This window comes from Sinohyriopsis cumingii, chromosome 5, assembly GCF_028554795.1.
Source record: "Sinohyriopsis cumingii isolate HCF-2022 chromosome 5, ASM2855479v2, whole genome shotgun sequence".
NCBI classification, from domain to species: Eukaryota; Metazoa; Mollusca; class Bivalvia; order Unionida; family Unionidae; genus Sinohyriopsis; species Sinohyriopsis cumingii.
Window position 1 is genome coordinate 11,011,702 of NC_142965.1, and position 16,719 is coordinate 11,028,420.

Genomic DNA, 16,719 nt, shown 5'->3' on the forward strand with positions numbered 1-16,719 from the left:
ATTTTAATCAGGTTTGGTATCATGTTCTGTGTAGCATGAGTAAAATTAATCTAAGACAAGTCAAAGTTCCAAGTCACTTGCTCTGCTGGACAAGTAGCCAACTGAAGATTTTTTTAAAAACCCTGACTGCTTAGTTTATATGTGACTGTTACGCTGTATATTTTTGACATCAGTTACCGTATATCATCTTAACTCACTTACTGAATAATGAATTGAATCAGTACTGGCAGATATCATCACCAGTATTTGCAATTAGCTACATGATTTCCATGCACTAGTTACTACTACTGGTCACAAACTAAAAGATCTTGTGGCATGGCCTCTTGTCCGTCATCAGACTTCCATCTGTCTATTAGCACAAGTTTGTTATCACTACTCCTTAACTGCTTGGAGGATTGCCATACACCTTGACATACACTTTCATCTAAAGGTTTAAGGGAAGTCACCTGAGCATGGGATTTTCGCCAGAAGACTTCTTATGATGTCTAGTTGGTTGTAAATAAACATCTGATATCCAATATGACCACTACAGATGCCATCTTGAAAATCTGATATCTACTCCGACCTCCTGATTGGATGGGATTTTAGTGAATGACATCTCATATTGTTTAGTTGGTCATAATCGAAAATGGCATTAATCTGACATCCAGTATGACCACCATGCAGCCATCTTCAGAATCTTGTAGCCACTTCTCCTGAATGGTAAGTAATGTTGACATGGACTCTTCACTGGAAGACTTCTCTTGATATCTTGTAATGAAAATCCACTATGGCTGCTGTGGTGGCCATCTTGAAAATCTTATCACCACTCCTGAATGAAAAGTGATTACCAAATGCCAAGAAGTATGCTCTCACCACAAGAGACCCGAAAAAGCCAGAATCAACATTGATACAAGTTGGAGGAGTTCTCACTTCACAGGGGAAGTATCCTCCATCTATATTTCCAACATGTCTTTCTTTCAATCTTGACAAAATTCCGCCTTTACAATTTCAGCCACACTTCATTGTCTTTCTACATTTAATTGTACTTAGGTACTTGCACTGATAGTATATATGACTTCACAAATAAATTTCGTCTGTACTTTTAATTGTGTTAACATGCTAATCCCTGAGACCTGTCGAAAACTTTTAATATATATATATATATATATATATATATATATATATATATACCATAACTATTCATAAATAACACAATGAAGCAATAAAGTCAGTATATGAATGAACTAAAACCTTCTTTCCAACTGAATTTGAAAAAGCTAACATGTGAGTGCATCTTTTTTTAGAAAGAGGGGTTTTCTTAATGTAGCCACTCCTATTCTAGCTTCGTTACAACAGTCCATTGATAGGATTGCAAATTTATGGTTTTATTATTGGTCTACATGTGTTATAACATTAGGCATTGGTTAAAAAGTATTTGCTTTGCTACTTTTTTCCGTATTTTCACAAAAATGAGTGAAAACAACTTTGACCTTATGGTGCTTCTCGAATTCCACAATGTGGCATTGTCCCATATGTTGGGACCTACATAATTGCATTTTTATGCTAAATCTTGAATAACATCATATTTGGTCTTTGTTTTCTATGAGTTGAATATTTTCCTTAATATATTTGCCCACGTGTTTGCTAAAACAAAGCCTAACAGAGTAGTACATCCCAGACACAGCGATGTGCGCCATTATTTCTCTATCATGGGACCTGAATTGCAAGACAGATCTCTACAGGAGTTAGTATGAACCTAGAATTGGTATCCTAGAAAGACCAAGCCTTTGCATCAAGGGAGATCACGCTTATTTGTACTTTACAAACAGGGACAGGACGATATAACCACACAGATCTGTTTGCCCTGGATTAGGTGGGTTATTTGAGAAACAGCTCCAACTCAGATGAATTTGTTCAGCACTTCAGCTCACAGGGTTAGAGCAGTCCCCAGAAGCATTACCTTTGACTGGAACTGTTCTCTAACTGATATTATCCATGCTGTGGAATGGAGATTTGAGTCAACATTATCCAGTTTTTACCTCGGAGATCTTTCATCCCAAAGAGTTCAACATGATCTAGTGGAACCTATAGCTGTGGTGCAATAGGTCACCTTTCCAGGTCATTTGTGAATACTTACCTAACCATGATACACATGCACCCTCCCAGCCTCCCCACAGTTACACCATGTAGAGAGTGTGTCTTGCATTCCAGTAGTAATTGAGGTATTCATGGGTTTTGTTGCCAGTCCTTATATCAAGGGGAGATCACTGTCCAACTGCCACATAGGTGGGCAGATAACTTTTAGCTCATTTGAGCTTAAAATTCTATCATGTAGGGCTGGATTTGCAATGTAGTAAGTTCTCCTATGGTATTATGATTGGGTAAGTATTAGTGAAGAAACATATTTTAGTAGAAAAAATTAGTATCTTGAATTCCTGGAATTAGTCCTTTCAAGGGATTTTTGTTTTCATTTTATCTTGACTTGTCATTAAAAATGTAAATACCCATTGATATGTATTTTTCATGATTCCATGATTTTGTTCCATTTGCTGTTTTTTTTATTAATATGACCATGAAAATGTGTTACACTCATGTTGGTTTGTAATGTTTTGTGACAGAAATTTGAACTACTCCTAATATAATTTGCTATATGAAATTAATTTAATGTAAAGAAAAGTTAATTTCTATATAATGAGTTTTAATATTTGTAAATAATTTTTAGTTGTACTGGTCATAGACCAGAGGAGCTTCTGTCATACATCCCACTATTAGCACAAGTTTATCTCAACTTGACTATATGGAGGATTGCTATGACACTTTGCACACACATTCATCCCATGGTTTTGTTGGTCCTAAATGAAAATGATGCAGCGTGGACATCCAGCATGGCTACCACATGAGGCCGTGTTGAAAATCATATAAACAGTAGTACTGTTGTAGTAAATAGTAATGATAATGGTCAAATGGTCATATAAACATCCATTCAGGAGTTGTAGTGATAATGGTCAAATGGTCATATGATTCAGGAGTAGTAGTGATAATGGTCAAAATGGTCATATGAACATCTGTTCAGGAATAGTAGTGATAATAGTCAAAGGGTCATATAAACATCCGTTCAGTAGTAGTAGTGATAATGGTCAAATGGTCATATGAACATTCATTCAGTAGTAGTAGTAATACCAGTCAAATGGTCATATGAGCATCTATTCAGGAGTAGTAGTGATAATGGTCAAAATGGTCATATGAACATCTGTTCAGGAGTAGTAGTGATAATGGTCAAAATGGTCATATGAACATCTGTTCAGGAATAGTAGTAATAATAGTCAAAGGGTCATATAAACATCCGTTCAGTAGTAGTAGTGATAATGGTCAAATGGTCATATGAACATTCATTCAAAGACTTTTTATTATGTCTAGTTTGTCTTAAATGAAAATGATTTGATGGCCTTTATGACAGCCACAGTGGCCATATTGAAAACCTTGTTATCACTACTCCTTTTATCTCCATGCAGTTTTCTCAAGAAGATGATGTCAAGTTGTTCCAAAATGAAAATGGTGCTGATCTGATTTATAATATGGCCACTGCAATGGCCATCTTGAAAATCTTGTTATCACTGCTCCTCCTGAATGGCTATATATATCAACATAGGGTTTATACTAAAATACTTTGTGTTGTGCCTGTTTGGGCCTAACTGAAAATGGTTCCTTTAAAAAAACAATATGACCACCATAGTAGCCATCTTGAAAATCTTGTTATCCCTATTTCTCCTGAACAAATGGTTATTTCAGCTTTGGGTTTTCACTGAAAGACTTCTTATGATGTCTAGTTCATGGAAGTGAAAATGGTGCCAATCCAGGTTCTGATATGGCTACCACAATATCCCTGTTGAAAATCTTGTCTTCACTGCTTCTCCAGGTTGAACATTTGTTAACATTACTTAAAATGGAAAGTTTTATCAACATGGGGTTTCAACCAGAAGACTTCTTATGAGGTCTTGTTGGTCCTTGATGAAAATGGAGCCAATCTGACATCCAAAATGGCAACCAGAGCAACTAATTTGAATTCCTTGCTATTGGTGAAGAATTTCAGAGATGTTTTAACACTTAGCAGTGAAAAGAAAGAAATACTCTCACCTTGAATTCCCGGAAATTCTGTTGAGCCAGTAGAACATCTTCCTTCAAGAGACTCTTATCATGTCTCAGAAAAGCAGATCACACCTACAGGACCTATTCCCTTTGGCCATTACTGGTTGGCAGGCAGTTAATTAGAGTATTTGTGAGGGACGATTTATAGATAAGCACAGAAGCACTTCTGCTGCAAAATAGATCATCCTTCTAAAGTCGTCTTATTAACTGAGAATAACAACACAATTATATCAGTTTTAGTTGTGAATGACAAGTAAATGCACTGAAATTTCCAATCCCGAAGTGTGTTATATTTGTGAAAATAAACCGCCATTTGAAATTAGCCATTGTTTGCTTTTTTTGGGGTGTGTATTTTTTTGTGCCAACATAATCATGAGTACAAAAGAAAACTCAACATTTTGCAAAGAACATTAACAAAAAAAGGTTAAAAAAAGGTAACATTCTGTCATCAGTTTTTTTCTGTTCTTTATTTTGCAGAGTGTCAACCCAATTATTGCAGCTGAGCTTTTGCCCAAGGTAAGGTCATAGTGTATGTCAGACTTATAGATTGAAAGTGGTCAATAGAGTATGTCAGACTTATAGATTGAAAGTGGTCTATTGAGTATGTCAGACTTATAGATTGAAAGTGGTCTATAGAGTATGTCAGACTTATAGATTGAAAGTGGTCTATAGAGTATGTCAGACTTATAGATTGAAAGTGGTCTATAGAGTATGTCAGACTTATAGATTGAAAGTGGTCTATAGAGTATGTCAGACTTATAGATTGAAAGTGGTCTATTGAGTATGTCAGACTTATAGATTGAAAGTGGTCTATAGAGTATGTCAGACTTATAGATTGAAAGTGGTCTATTGAGTATGTCAGGCTTATAGATTGAAAGTAGTCTAAGATGCTCACCTTTACAGATCACTGACATATCACCTGTTGTTCTCATGAGTTACGTATGTGAGAAAACTTGCCAGTAGCTGACATTAGGTACATAGTTCTTCCTAGGGTTTTCCCACCTTTTCCTCCACCAGATATACTAGCCACCATGTATTGTTAGCCTGTCATGTGATAAAAAATGACATTAAACCAGAAATCATATAGATCTTGGAAAGCATAGGAAGCTGGATAAATGTAGGGCCACTTCACTGAGCTTTAAAGTGTTTTGAATCTGATACATGAAGCATACTTGAGGCATTTGTTTCTCATTACATATGCAAAAATTGAAAACCACTCAGTTCAGTTATGATTATAGGAGTTTTTGGGTCTTTACAGAAATACCTCCAGAAACCAGATTTGTTATGTTTCTGACACCTTTCTTTCCACTGTATAATATTTCCCCAGATAGGATTCAGAATTGGAGCAAGTAAATGACATGTTTCATTTTATAGGTTCATTTGCATTTTCCATTTATAAATATTTTTTAAACTTTTGTTTCAGGTTGAAAAAAATATTAGTGCTGAGGAAAGGGCAGTAGTGACAATTCAAAGATATTTTCGAGGCTACCTTGCAAGAAAGAGATATGTTGACCTTTTATTTGAACAGTTTGAGAGGGTAAGAAACTGTAGCAGTTGTTGAAATAGACATTTTTACCAAATTATTAAGTTAAAATGTAGTAATACATTTCTCTGTAAAATTTGTGTCTTTTAGTATTTTCTTGACTTGTATGCTTATGAATTCTTATATGTCCACCACAAGACAGAGCATAATTATTTTGTTATCATGTTGTCCATGTGTCTGTCTGAACATGTTACCAATTCTTTTCATACAATAACTCCACCCTCTACAGATACCAAACGTTTTGGATAACTTGTAATTTAGATAAGGAGGAATGATTTTGGGCTTAACAGCTCAGAGGTCAAGGTCATTGTGTTTTAAATAAGAGAATTGGTTTCTGCATAATAAAGTAGGTTTTTTAACATGTACAGTTACCAAATTTTGTTGATAGGCTGCACCTAAGGTAGGGACAAACCAAATCAGAGGTCAAAGATCAATGTCATTGTGTCAAAAAAGAAAAATTGTTTCAACACTGTAACTTAGGTTCTCCATCAGCAACAGTTACCAAACTGTGTGGCTTAATTGCTGTTGGAATATGGAACAATCCTATTAATTCTGAAGTGCAAATGTCAGTATCACAATAGTTTTTTTACAGTAACATTAGTTCTACATGTAATACCTCAACCAAACTTTGTGAATGGCTTTCACTTGACTTTTGGGTCAAAGGTTAAAAAACAATACCACTGTGATTGAAAGAAGAAATAAGTTTCATGGAGGTCAGCATTAGTTCAACATCAGTGACCTCGATCAAACATCATGGATGGCTCAGACTTAGGATAATAAGAAGTCTATCATTTTGGGGTTTGAAGAGCGTATTCACTGACTCACTAACTGAAAGAAGAAAAATAGTTTCTGCTAAAAAAATGTCAGTTGTCTACATAGAAGACTTTAAAAATGGGGCATTTATGGTATTCGTCTTAAATCAGAGTGACAAAAAATATAAAGGCAGAGTTTCTCTTTGAAAAAAATATATGGAATATTTTTATAACTTTAATGCATGGTTTTGTTTTCTACAACACATGTCTGAATTTAAAAAGAGCATTACATTGTTACATAAGTTTTAATCTCCAAGTTTGGAGCAGCTTTGTTTGGGTTTGTGAAAGCTTCTGCAACAAATTTTCATTTTTTTAAAGAAAAAAAAGAAAATAGCTGTTACGAGTACAAAATATTTACCAAAAATAATCTCACATGAAATTAAAACAACCAGGAAAAGTTTGCTCTTTTTGCACATAAGATGAAATTTATTTTTGTCTTTAATCACAGTGAGTGTGATTTCAATCCTCAAAAATGTTACCTTTCATAAACTTGAGGAATCAGATTTGTCTTACAGGGACTTCATTTCTGGTAAAGTTAGTTGAATACTGTACATTCTTCTGTTACTAAAAACAGTTCTGTTTGTTATACTAGTAACTTACTGTATTTATCTCAAGTTACCTTATTGTGACAGTCAAGCTTATATAAAGTGTTGTAACTAAAATTCAGGGTAGTATAAACAGTTCTGTATGATTGGGGTAAATCCATACTTTATTTCCATAATCCTTGTTATTTAGAGAAGTTTCAGAAATGCACGATATGTTCTTTTATTCACAAGAGGATGATTCCAGTACAGAAACATGTGAGGCAGGTTCAAGATGAAGTTTTTGCCTTCATTATAATGAGAATCTGCCCATTTTCTCCTGTCTCAGTTTTTACTTGATTTTGGTAATTTTCATACTGTTTTGTGGAAAATCTGTTTGTCTCATGTCCACTTTCTTCCTTTTAAAAGTAATATCTGGGATGCAGTTGTCATTGCCAATATGTATGAAATCTATCTATTGCCTTATGTAGGAAACCAGTCTATTGCCTTGTGTAGTAAACCTGTCTGTTGCCTTATGTATGAAACCTGTCTATTGCCTTATGTAGGAAACTTGTCTATTGACCTATGTAGGAAACCTGTATGTTGGCTTATGTATGAAACCTGTCTATTGCCTTGTGTAGTAAACCTGTCTGTTGCCTTATGTATGAAACCTGTATATTGCCTTATGGAGGAAACTTGTCTATTGGCCTATGTAGGAAACATGTCTGTTGGCTTATGTATGAAATCTGTCTGTTGCCTTATGTAGGAAACCTGTCAGTTGGTTTATGTAGGAAACCTGTGTACTGGCTTATGTAGGAAATCTATATATTGCCTTATATAAGAAATCTGCCCATTTTGGTTCAGTATAGTCTTTATAAGATTAAAAAATGTGAGGAGCCATCTTGAAAGCTGTGTTACCACTATTTCTACTTAGTGAATAGTCAGGGTGACATTGGGTTTACATTAAGAGACTTCTTATGGTTATGTACTTGGCCTTAAATGACAATGGTGCTAGTCAGACTGCCAATATGGCCACAGTGATTGCCATCTAGAATCCTGAAGTATGTCATAGAAACATGGGATTTTATCAAGAGATTTATTGTGATATCTAGTTGTGATATCTATGTGAAAATGGTGCTGATCTGACACCCAATATAATGTTAATGGTGGCCATTTTAGGAATTTTGTATTACTACACAGGTTGAAAGTGTGGATGTATCAGCATGAATTGATACTGTAATATGTAACAGGTTCTGAATGAAAAGATGCTTTTCTGACCAACATGGCATAATAGAGACCATCTTGACCACCATGGCATAATAGAGACCATCTTGACCAACATGGCATAATAGAGACCATCTTGACCACCATGGCATAATAGAAACCATCTTGACCAACATGGCATAAAAAAGACCATTTTGACCAAGATGGCATAATAGAAACCATCTTGACCAACATGGCATAAAAAAGACCATCTTGACCAAGATGGCATAATAGAAACCATCTTGACCAACATGGCATAAAAAAGACCATCTTGACCACCATGGCATAATAGAGACCATCTTGACCACCATGGCATAATAGGGACCATCTTGACCAACATGGCATAAAAAAGACCATCTTGACCAACATGGCATAATAGGGACCATCTTGACCACCATGGCATAATAGAGACCATCTTGACCAACATGGCATAATAGAGACCATCTTCACCAACATGGCATAATAGAGACCATCTTGAAAATCTTGTTATTGCTATTTTTCTTAGATGAATGGCAGCACCAGTATGCAGACCTGCCACTTATCCCAGTTTATTTGGAATCATCATTAAGTTTTGTTTACATATGTGAAAATCCAGATTTCTCAATTTTTTGTGCAAAATCCGGATTTAAAAAAAAAATTACCAAAAATTAAAAAAGTACCTTTTGTGCAAAGACAACAAAAGGGATGTATGAATACCATGAAGAATACTCTACAGTGAAAATTTATCAGTTTTCCATTTTCATCTTATTTGCTGATATTTAGTGTGTTAATTGAATTAACATTAAATATCAGCATAAAAGATGAAAATGAAAAAATGATCGATTTGCATGGTATGATTGTAACGTACATTTTTATGTTAAATAAGTAGCATAAGACAGTGGGGATGTCAATTCCTTTGCAAAGTTTTTGTAAATAACATTTACTCCCTAATGAATGCTCCAGGGGATGTTGTATTTCCAAGATGGAAGGTATTAATTAGAGCACAATAATGAAAGCTAAAGTTGTTCTTTTGATGTACTCTTATAATGGCCACATGTGCATCTGGAGGTCTTTCTGCCACAGAATTCAGTCATTATAAATATCAGCACAGTGAAAATTATCAACAGATCAACACACTTTCCTGGGAACCTGTTCAATCGGAAATTGTAATAACAAACCCGAACCGCAGAGGACCTTTTATACTGGTGTTAACCTGATCCCACAGGACCTTCTCTACTGAGCTTACACTGCATCTTTTAAATTTTAAATTTTAATAAAAGGGGAGGGGACATTAATTAGAGAGGGGGCATTAATTAGGGAGTATACAGTATGTGAACGCCAACACTAATCCTGATCTTTTTCTCCAAATCCCAATTTTTTTCCTTTGGTATCCTGATTTTCATTCAGCTGTAGGTCTGATAATGGGGTTTTCATTAAGACAGTTCATGCAGTATGTGATTGGCTCTGAACAAAAATGCTGCATATTTGACCACCAACATATTCACACTTTGGTTTGGAAACCTGACATAATTAGCCTTGTGGTCAAGTCAAAAGGTCTTAGCTTGCATTTTTGTACTCAGTAAGCTTATGACAAAAGTGTTTTGTCCAAATACAGATGAATTATGTGTAGACTTTGTTTTGAGTTGCATTCCAGTGTCAGCACTCTGACATTGATTTTAAGGTCAAAGGTCTTGATTCATCTTGCGAGCATAATAATACAAAACAAGCGTGAATCAGTTATTTTTTTTAAAACCCACCTTGTGGGACTCAGACTGTTTTTGGTCAATTGACTTGACATGAGCCTGTGTGGATTTGTCGTCTGACTGTTACATGCATGTAGAAATCAAGCATCTATACACAACAGGTAAAATTATTTCAAATTACCCATTATAGTTAATTTGTCGTTCAGCTCATTTAACACATAAGTTAGACAAAAGCAAACAAAAAAGGTGGATAATATTTGTTGAGTCAAATCAATTGAAACTTTCAAATGAGTGAATGAGCAATAGTTGGCTGTTTGGTTGTTGGATTTGATAAAACAACTATATGTAGCCATGAAATTTGAAACAGTGACATTAGGCAGGGTTGTGTTATTCGAAGTAGATTTACAAGTTGTCAAAAGCAGGATTTAATCTGGAAATAATCTGTACATAACACCAAAAGTCCTCTTCAGCCAAAGGTAACTCAGAAGCCACAAGAAACACTGGTAAGTGTCTGATATATACACTGATTTGTGGACAGATACAGTTGTGACAGTTGCATTATTTTATGAAGTAGTGAGATCAGACCCAAACCTTACATTGGTATCAGTACAGGACTGGGGGCTGATTTATCTAACTACATAATTATGTTCTCAGTGTACTGTGGTTTGGTACATAAAGGTGCTCTCACTACAATGCAGTTGGTAGTTATGAACCCTAAGTAGTGTTATAATGCGGTATAGCTGCATTATGTTTCAATTTTATATGCTGGAACATGAATATATTTGTCTTTCAAGTTATGTTCATTTCTCTGGTCCTGTTCGATACAATAGTATGTCTTCACTCCACTTACTACATCAGTATTCTTAGTGCTTTAATACTGTTCAATGTAATATTTTGTCCTCACTCCACTTACTTCATCAGTATTCTTAGTGCTTTGATACGGTTTGATGTAATATGATGTCCTCACTCCACTTAATACATCAGTATTCTTGGTGCTTTGATACTGTTGATGTCTTCACTCCACTTACTACGTCAGTATTCTTAGTGCTTTGATACGGTTTGATGTAATATGATGTCCTCACTCCACTTACTACATCAATATTCTTGGTGCTTTGATACTGTTGATGTCTTCACTCCACTTACTACATCAGTATTCTTACATCACTCCACTTACTACATCTGATTCAGTATTTTAGTGCTTTGATATTATTTGATATAGTATTTTGTCCTCACTCCACTTACTACATCAGTATTTTAGTGCTTTGATACCATTTGATATAGCATTGTCTTCACTCCACTTGCTACATTAGTATTATTGTGCTTTGATATTATTTTATATAGTTTTTTGACCTCACTAACTTTGATACATCAGCATTCTTAGTACTTTGATATTATTTGATATCGTGTTATATTTTAAATCCACTTAACTATATCAGTACTTTTTAGTACTTTGATTTGTCTATGTTTCAGGAGGAAGAGGAACAAAATGTAAAGAAGATTAAACAGGTTGAAGAAGGGGAACTTCTTGTAGAAAAGTAAGTGTTTTATATCAGTTCATAGACACCAGTCACATTGAAACTTTCATATTGATGTCTTGCTTTTTTTCTGTTTCTCCTGCTGCATTTTAATTTAGGTCACAGCAAGATAAAAGTTAATTTTTCTGGCAGCGTTGTTGATAGCATTGTCATCAGCATCAGGAGCTTTCTTACAAATTTTAAAAATGATTGTTAGGTTTGTCAGGGAGCATGGCTGGGTGGGTGGATAGAAATGGGGTGTTTTTTCACACCATGGTTTAGATTAAAGTCACTAGTTTCTACCAACTGACTTATAATACTAACAGGGTTATGTACAGTGGCAGGCAGATTATTTCAAAAAGCCGCCTTTTTTAGTCTTTTTATTCTCATTCACTATGGTTCATCACAGGGTAGAAAAACGAAGGAGATGTTCCTTGTATTTTCCCCACTTATAATCACAGTTATAGAAAAGGAATATGTATATGCTAAGGAAGGTGTAAAGAACTGAATTTTCTTGATTTTAATATCTGAATGATTGGGGTTGATTTGGGTTTGAGAGTACTACAAAGCTTGGCCATACTTTCTGATGAACAGCGCTCAAAAACATTTTTTTTCATTTTCTGAACTTAAGAGATAAATTATAGAAACAAAAGATTATAATATTTTTAGTTTTTTATACTTCCAAACTTTAATAAGTGCACTTTCAGAAAATTGCAATGCCTGTTGTTGTTGTTATTGGGTTTAATGCCATTTTTCAGCACACGATAGGCTATACATGGCAGCCAGTATTATTGGTGGAGGAAGAACTTGTGAAAACCCCGGAAAGAACCATCGACCCACGAGAAGCTACTGGCAAGCTTTCTCACATACCCACATTTGCCAAATCCAAGACTCAAACCCACGCAGACAGAGGTGAAATGGCAGTGATCCATAATGGAGAGCGCTTTAGACCATTCAGCCACTCGGGGCCCCTGCAGTGCCTCTACTGCGAAAATTCAGTTCTATATTTTTAGAGCAAATTAATGATTAATGTAGTTTGTGCTATATGAGGTTTATTTTCTGAGGATTCAGAAGCACACAGCAATCTTAATAGTGGTAAAAAATAATTGCTTTCAGTGCACTGAGGTGTATTTTAATTTTGCCTTTGTTATTTGTGTTGTATAGCAATAATTTTGCCTGTGTTATTTGAGTTGTAAAGCAATCATTTTTCCACTTTTTTTAATGGTGCCCCAAAACGATAGAGCAAACCCTATGAGCCACTTGGAAATGTAGTTAATTTAAAGTAAGCCTTATTTACAGATCTTTTGGATTAAATTATTTTAATGGCCTCATTTTCAGTCTTTTCCCACTCAGATTGCTTTACTTTCCCAGTTGCTCGCTGTTAGGCTAGCATAAGTCTGAAAAAGAAGTCTTCTAATTAAATGTGTCCCTTATTACAGTCCAAAACAGACCAAAACATTATAAACTAAACCATATTATATAAAAACAATATAATGCACAAAACAGCAAGATACATGTATTAAGAATACTGTTATATGCCAAACTTTGGTTTAGTAGGAATGATCAAAATTTGTTAAATAATAGTGTTTTCAAAAGGAAATGTAACACTAAGGTTCATGTTGTTTTCTTTCAATCCATATTGTTGTTCATTGGTATCAGATTGGTCATGGGGTCCATATTGTTATTCATTGGTATCAGATTGGTCATGGGGTCCATATTGTTATTCATTGGTATCAGTTTGGTCATGGGGTCCATATTGTCATTGGTATCAGTTTGGTTATGGGGTCCATAGTTTTACCACATTATACTGAGAATTAAATCATATTGTTCTTCTTTGGTATCAGATTGGTCATGGGGTCCATATTGCTATTCATTGGTATCAGTTTGGTCATGGGGTCCATATTGTTTTTTATGGGTATCAGATTGGTCATGGGGTCTATATTTTTATTCATTGGTATCAGTTTGGTCATGGGGTCCATATTGTTATTCAGTGGTATCAGTTTGGTCATGGGGTCCATAGTTTTACCACATTACACTGAGAATTAAATCATATTGTTATTGATTGGTATCAGATTGGTCATGGGGTCCATATTGTTATTCATTGGTATCAGTTTGGTCATGGGGTCCATATTGTTATTCATTGGTATCAGTTTGGTCATGGGGTCCATATTGTTATTCATTGGTAGCAGTTTGGTCATGGGGCCCATAGTTTTACCATATTACACTGAGAATTAAATCATATTGTTATTCATTGGTATCAGATTGGTCATGGGGTGCATATTGTTATTCATTGGTATCAGTTTGGTCATGGGGTCCATATTGTTATTCATTGGTATCAGATTGGTCATGGGGTCCATATTGTTATTCATTGGTATCAGTTTGGTCATGGGGTCCATATTGTTATTCATTAGTATCAGTTTGGTCATGGGGTCCATATTGTTATTCATTGGTATTAGTTTGGCCATGGGGTCCATAGTTTTACCACATTACACTGAGAATTAAATCATATTGTTATTCATTGGTATCAGATTGGTCATGGGGTCCATATTGTTATTCATTGGTATCAGTTTGGTCATAGGGTCCATATTGTTATTCATTGGTATCAGTTTGGTCATGGGGCCCATAGTTTTACCACATTACACTGAGAATTAAACCATATTGTTATTCATTGGTACCAGTTTGGTCATGGGGCCCATAGTTTTACAACATTACACTGAGAATTAAATCATATTGTTATTCTTTGGTATCAGATTGGTCATGGGGTCCATATTGTTATTCATTGGTATCAGATTGGTCATGTGGTCCTTATTGTTATTCATTGGTATCAATTTGGTCATGGGGTCCATATTTTTATTCATTGGTATCAGTTTGGCCATGGGGTCCATAGTTTTACCACATTATACTGAGAATTAAATCATATTGTTATTCTTTGGTATCAGATTGGTCATGGGGTCCATGTTGTTATTCATTGGTATCAGTTTGGTCATTGGGTCCATATTGTTATTCATTGGTATCAGTTTGGTCATGGGGTCCATATTGTTATTCACTGGTATCAGTTTGGCCATGGAGTCCATAGTTTTACCACATTACACTGAGAATTAAATCATATTGTTATTCATTGGTATCAGATTGGTCATGTTGTCCATATTGTTATTCATTGGTATCAGTTTGGTCATGGGGTCCATATTGTTATTCACTGGTATCAGTTTGGTCATGGGGTCCATATTGTTATTCATTGGTATCAGTTTGGCCATGGGGTCCATGGTTTTACCATATTACACTGAGAATTAAATCATATTGTTATTCATTGGTATCAGATTGGTCATGGGGTCCATATTGTTATTCATTGGTATCAGTTTGGTCATGGGGTCCATATTGTTATTCATTGGTATCAGTTTGGTCATGGGGTCCATATTGTTATTCATTAGTATCAGTTTGGTCATGGGGTCCATATTGCTATTCATTGGTATCAGTTTGGCCATGGGGTCCATAGTTTTACCACATTACACTGAGAAATAAATCATATTGTTATTCATTGGTATCAGATTGGTCATGGGGTCCATATTGTTATTCATTGGTATCAGTTTGGTCATGGGGCCCATAGTTTTACCACATTACACTGAGAATTAAACCATATTGTTATTCATTGGTACCAGTTTGGTCATGGGGCCCATAGTTTTACAACATTACACAGAGAATTAAATCATATTGTTATTCATTGGTATCAGTTTGGTCATGGGGTCCATATTGTTATTCATTGGTATCAGTTTGGTCATAGGGTCCATAGTTTTACCACATTCATTGGTATCAGTTTGGTCATGGGGTCCATATTGTTATTCATTGGTGTCAGTTTGGTCATGGGGTCCATAGTTTTACCACATTACACTGAGAATTAAACCATATTGTTATTCATTGGTACCAGTTTGGTCATGGGGCCCATAGTTTTACAACATTACACTGAGAATTAAATCATATTGTTATTCATTGGTATCAGTTTGGTCATGGGGTCCATATTGCTATTCATTGGTATCAGTTTGGTCATAGGGTCCATATTGTTATTCATTGGTATCAGTTTGGTCATGGGGTCCATATTGTTATTCATTGGTGTCAGTTTGGTCATGGGGTCCATAGTTTTACCACATTACACTGAGAATTAAACCATATTGTTATTCATTGGTACCAGTATGGTCATGGGGCCCATAGTTTTACAACATTACACTGAGAATTAAATCATATTGTTATTCATTGGTATCAGTTTGGTCATGGGGTCCATATTGTTATTCATTGGTATCAGTTTGGTCATAGGGTCCATATTGTTATTCATTGGTATCAGATTGGTCATGGGGTCCATATTGTTATTCATTGGTATCAGTTTGGTCATGGGGTCCATATTGTTATTCATTGGTATCAGTTTGGTCATAGGGTCCATATTGTTATTCATTGGTACCAGTTTGGTCATGGGGTCCATAGTTTTACCACATTACACTGAGAATTAAATCGTATTGTTATTCATTGGTATCAGATTGGTCATGGGGTCCATATTGTTATTCATTGGTATCAGTTTGGTCATGGGGCCCATAGTTTTACCACATTACACTGAGAATTAAACCATATTGTTATTCATTGGTACCAGTTTGGTCATGGGGCCCATAGTTTTACAACATTACACTGAGAATTAAATCATATTGTTATTCATTGGTATCAGTTTGGTCATGGGGTCCATATTGTTATTCATTGGTATCAGTTTGGTCATGGGGTCCATATTGTTATTCATTGGTGTCAGTTTGGTCATGGGGTCCATATTGTTATTCATTGGTGTCAGTTTGGTCATGGGGTCCATATTGTTATTCATTAGTATCAGTTTTGTCATGGGGCATAGTTTTACAACATTACACTGAGAATTAAACCATTTTTTTGTATCACTCTTAAAATAATCATATTAACTTTCATGGTCATGGGGTCCATATTGTTATTCATTGGTATCAGTTTGGTCATGGGGTCCATATTGTTATTCACTGGTATCAGTTTGGCCATGGGGTCCATAGTTTTACCACATTACACTGAGAATTAAATCATATTGTTATTAATTGGTATCAGATTGGTCATGTTGTCCATATTGTTATTCGTTGGTATCAGTTTGGTCATGGGGTCCATATTGTTATTCACTGGTATCAGTTTGGTCATGGGGTCCATATTGTTATTCATTGGTATCAGTTTGGCCATGGGGTCCATGGTTTTACCATATTACACTGAGAA

The 16,719-nt window shown here is 35.3% G+C and overlaps 1 protein-coding gene across 1 annotated transcript in view; it reads left to right on the forward strand.

The window, feature by feature from the left end:
- Positions 1-16,719, forward strand: part of LOC149798631 (uncharacterized) — a 262,358-nt gene that overhangs the window by 8,054 nt on the left and 237,585 nt on the right. Inside the window, exons 3-5 of the mRNA XM_089957464.1 lie at positions 4,606-4,644; positions 5,552-5,665; positions 11,420-11,484. Coding sequence (XP_089813590.1) covers positions 4,606-4,644; positions 5,552-5,665; positions 11,420-11,484 — 218 coding nt within the window. The remainder of the gene's footprint in view (positions 1-4,605; positions 4,645-5,551; positions 5,666-11,419; positions 11,485-16,719) is intronic.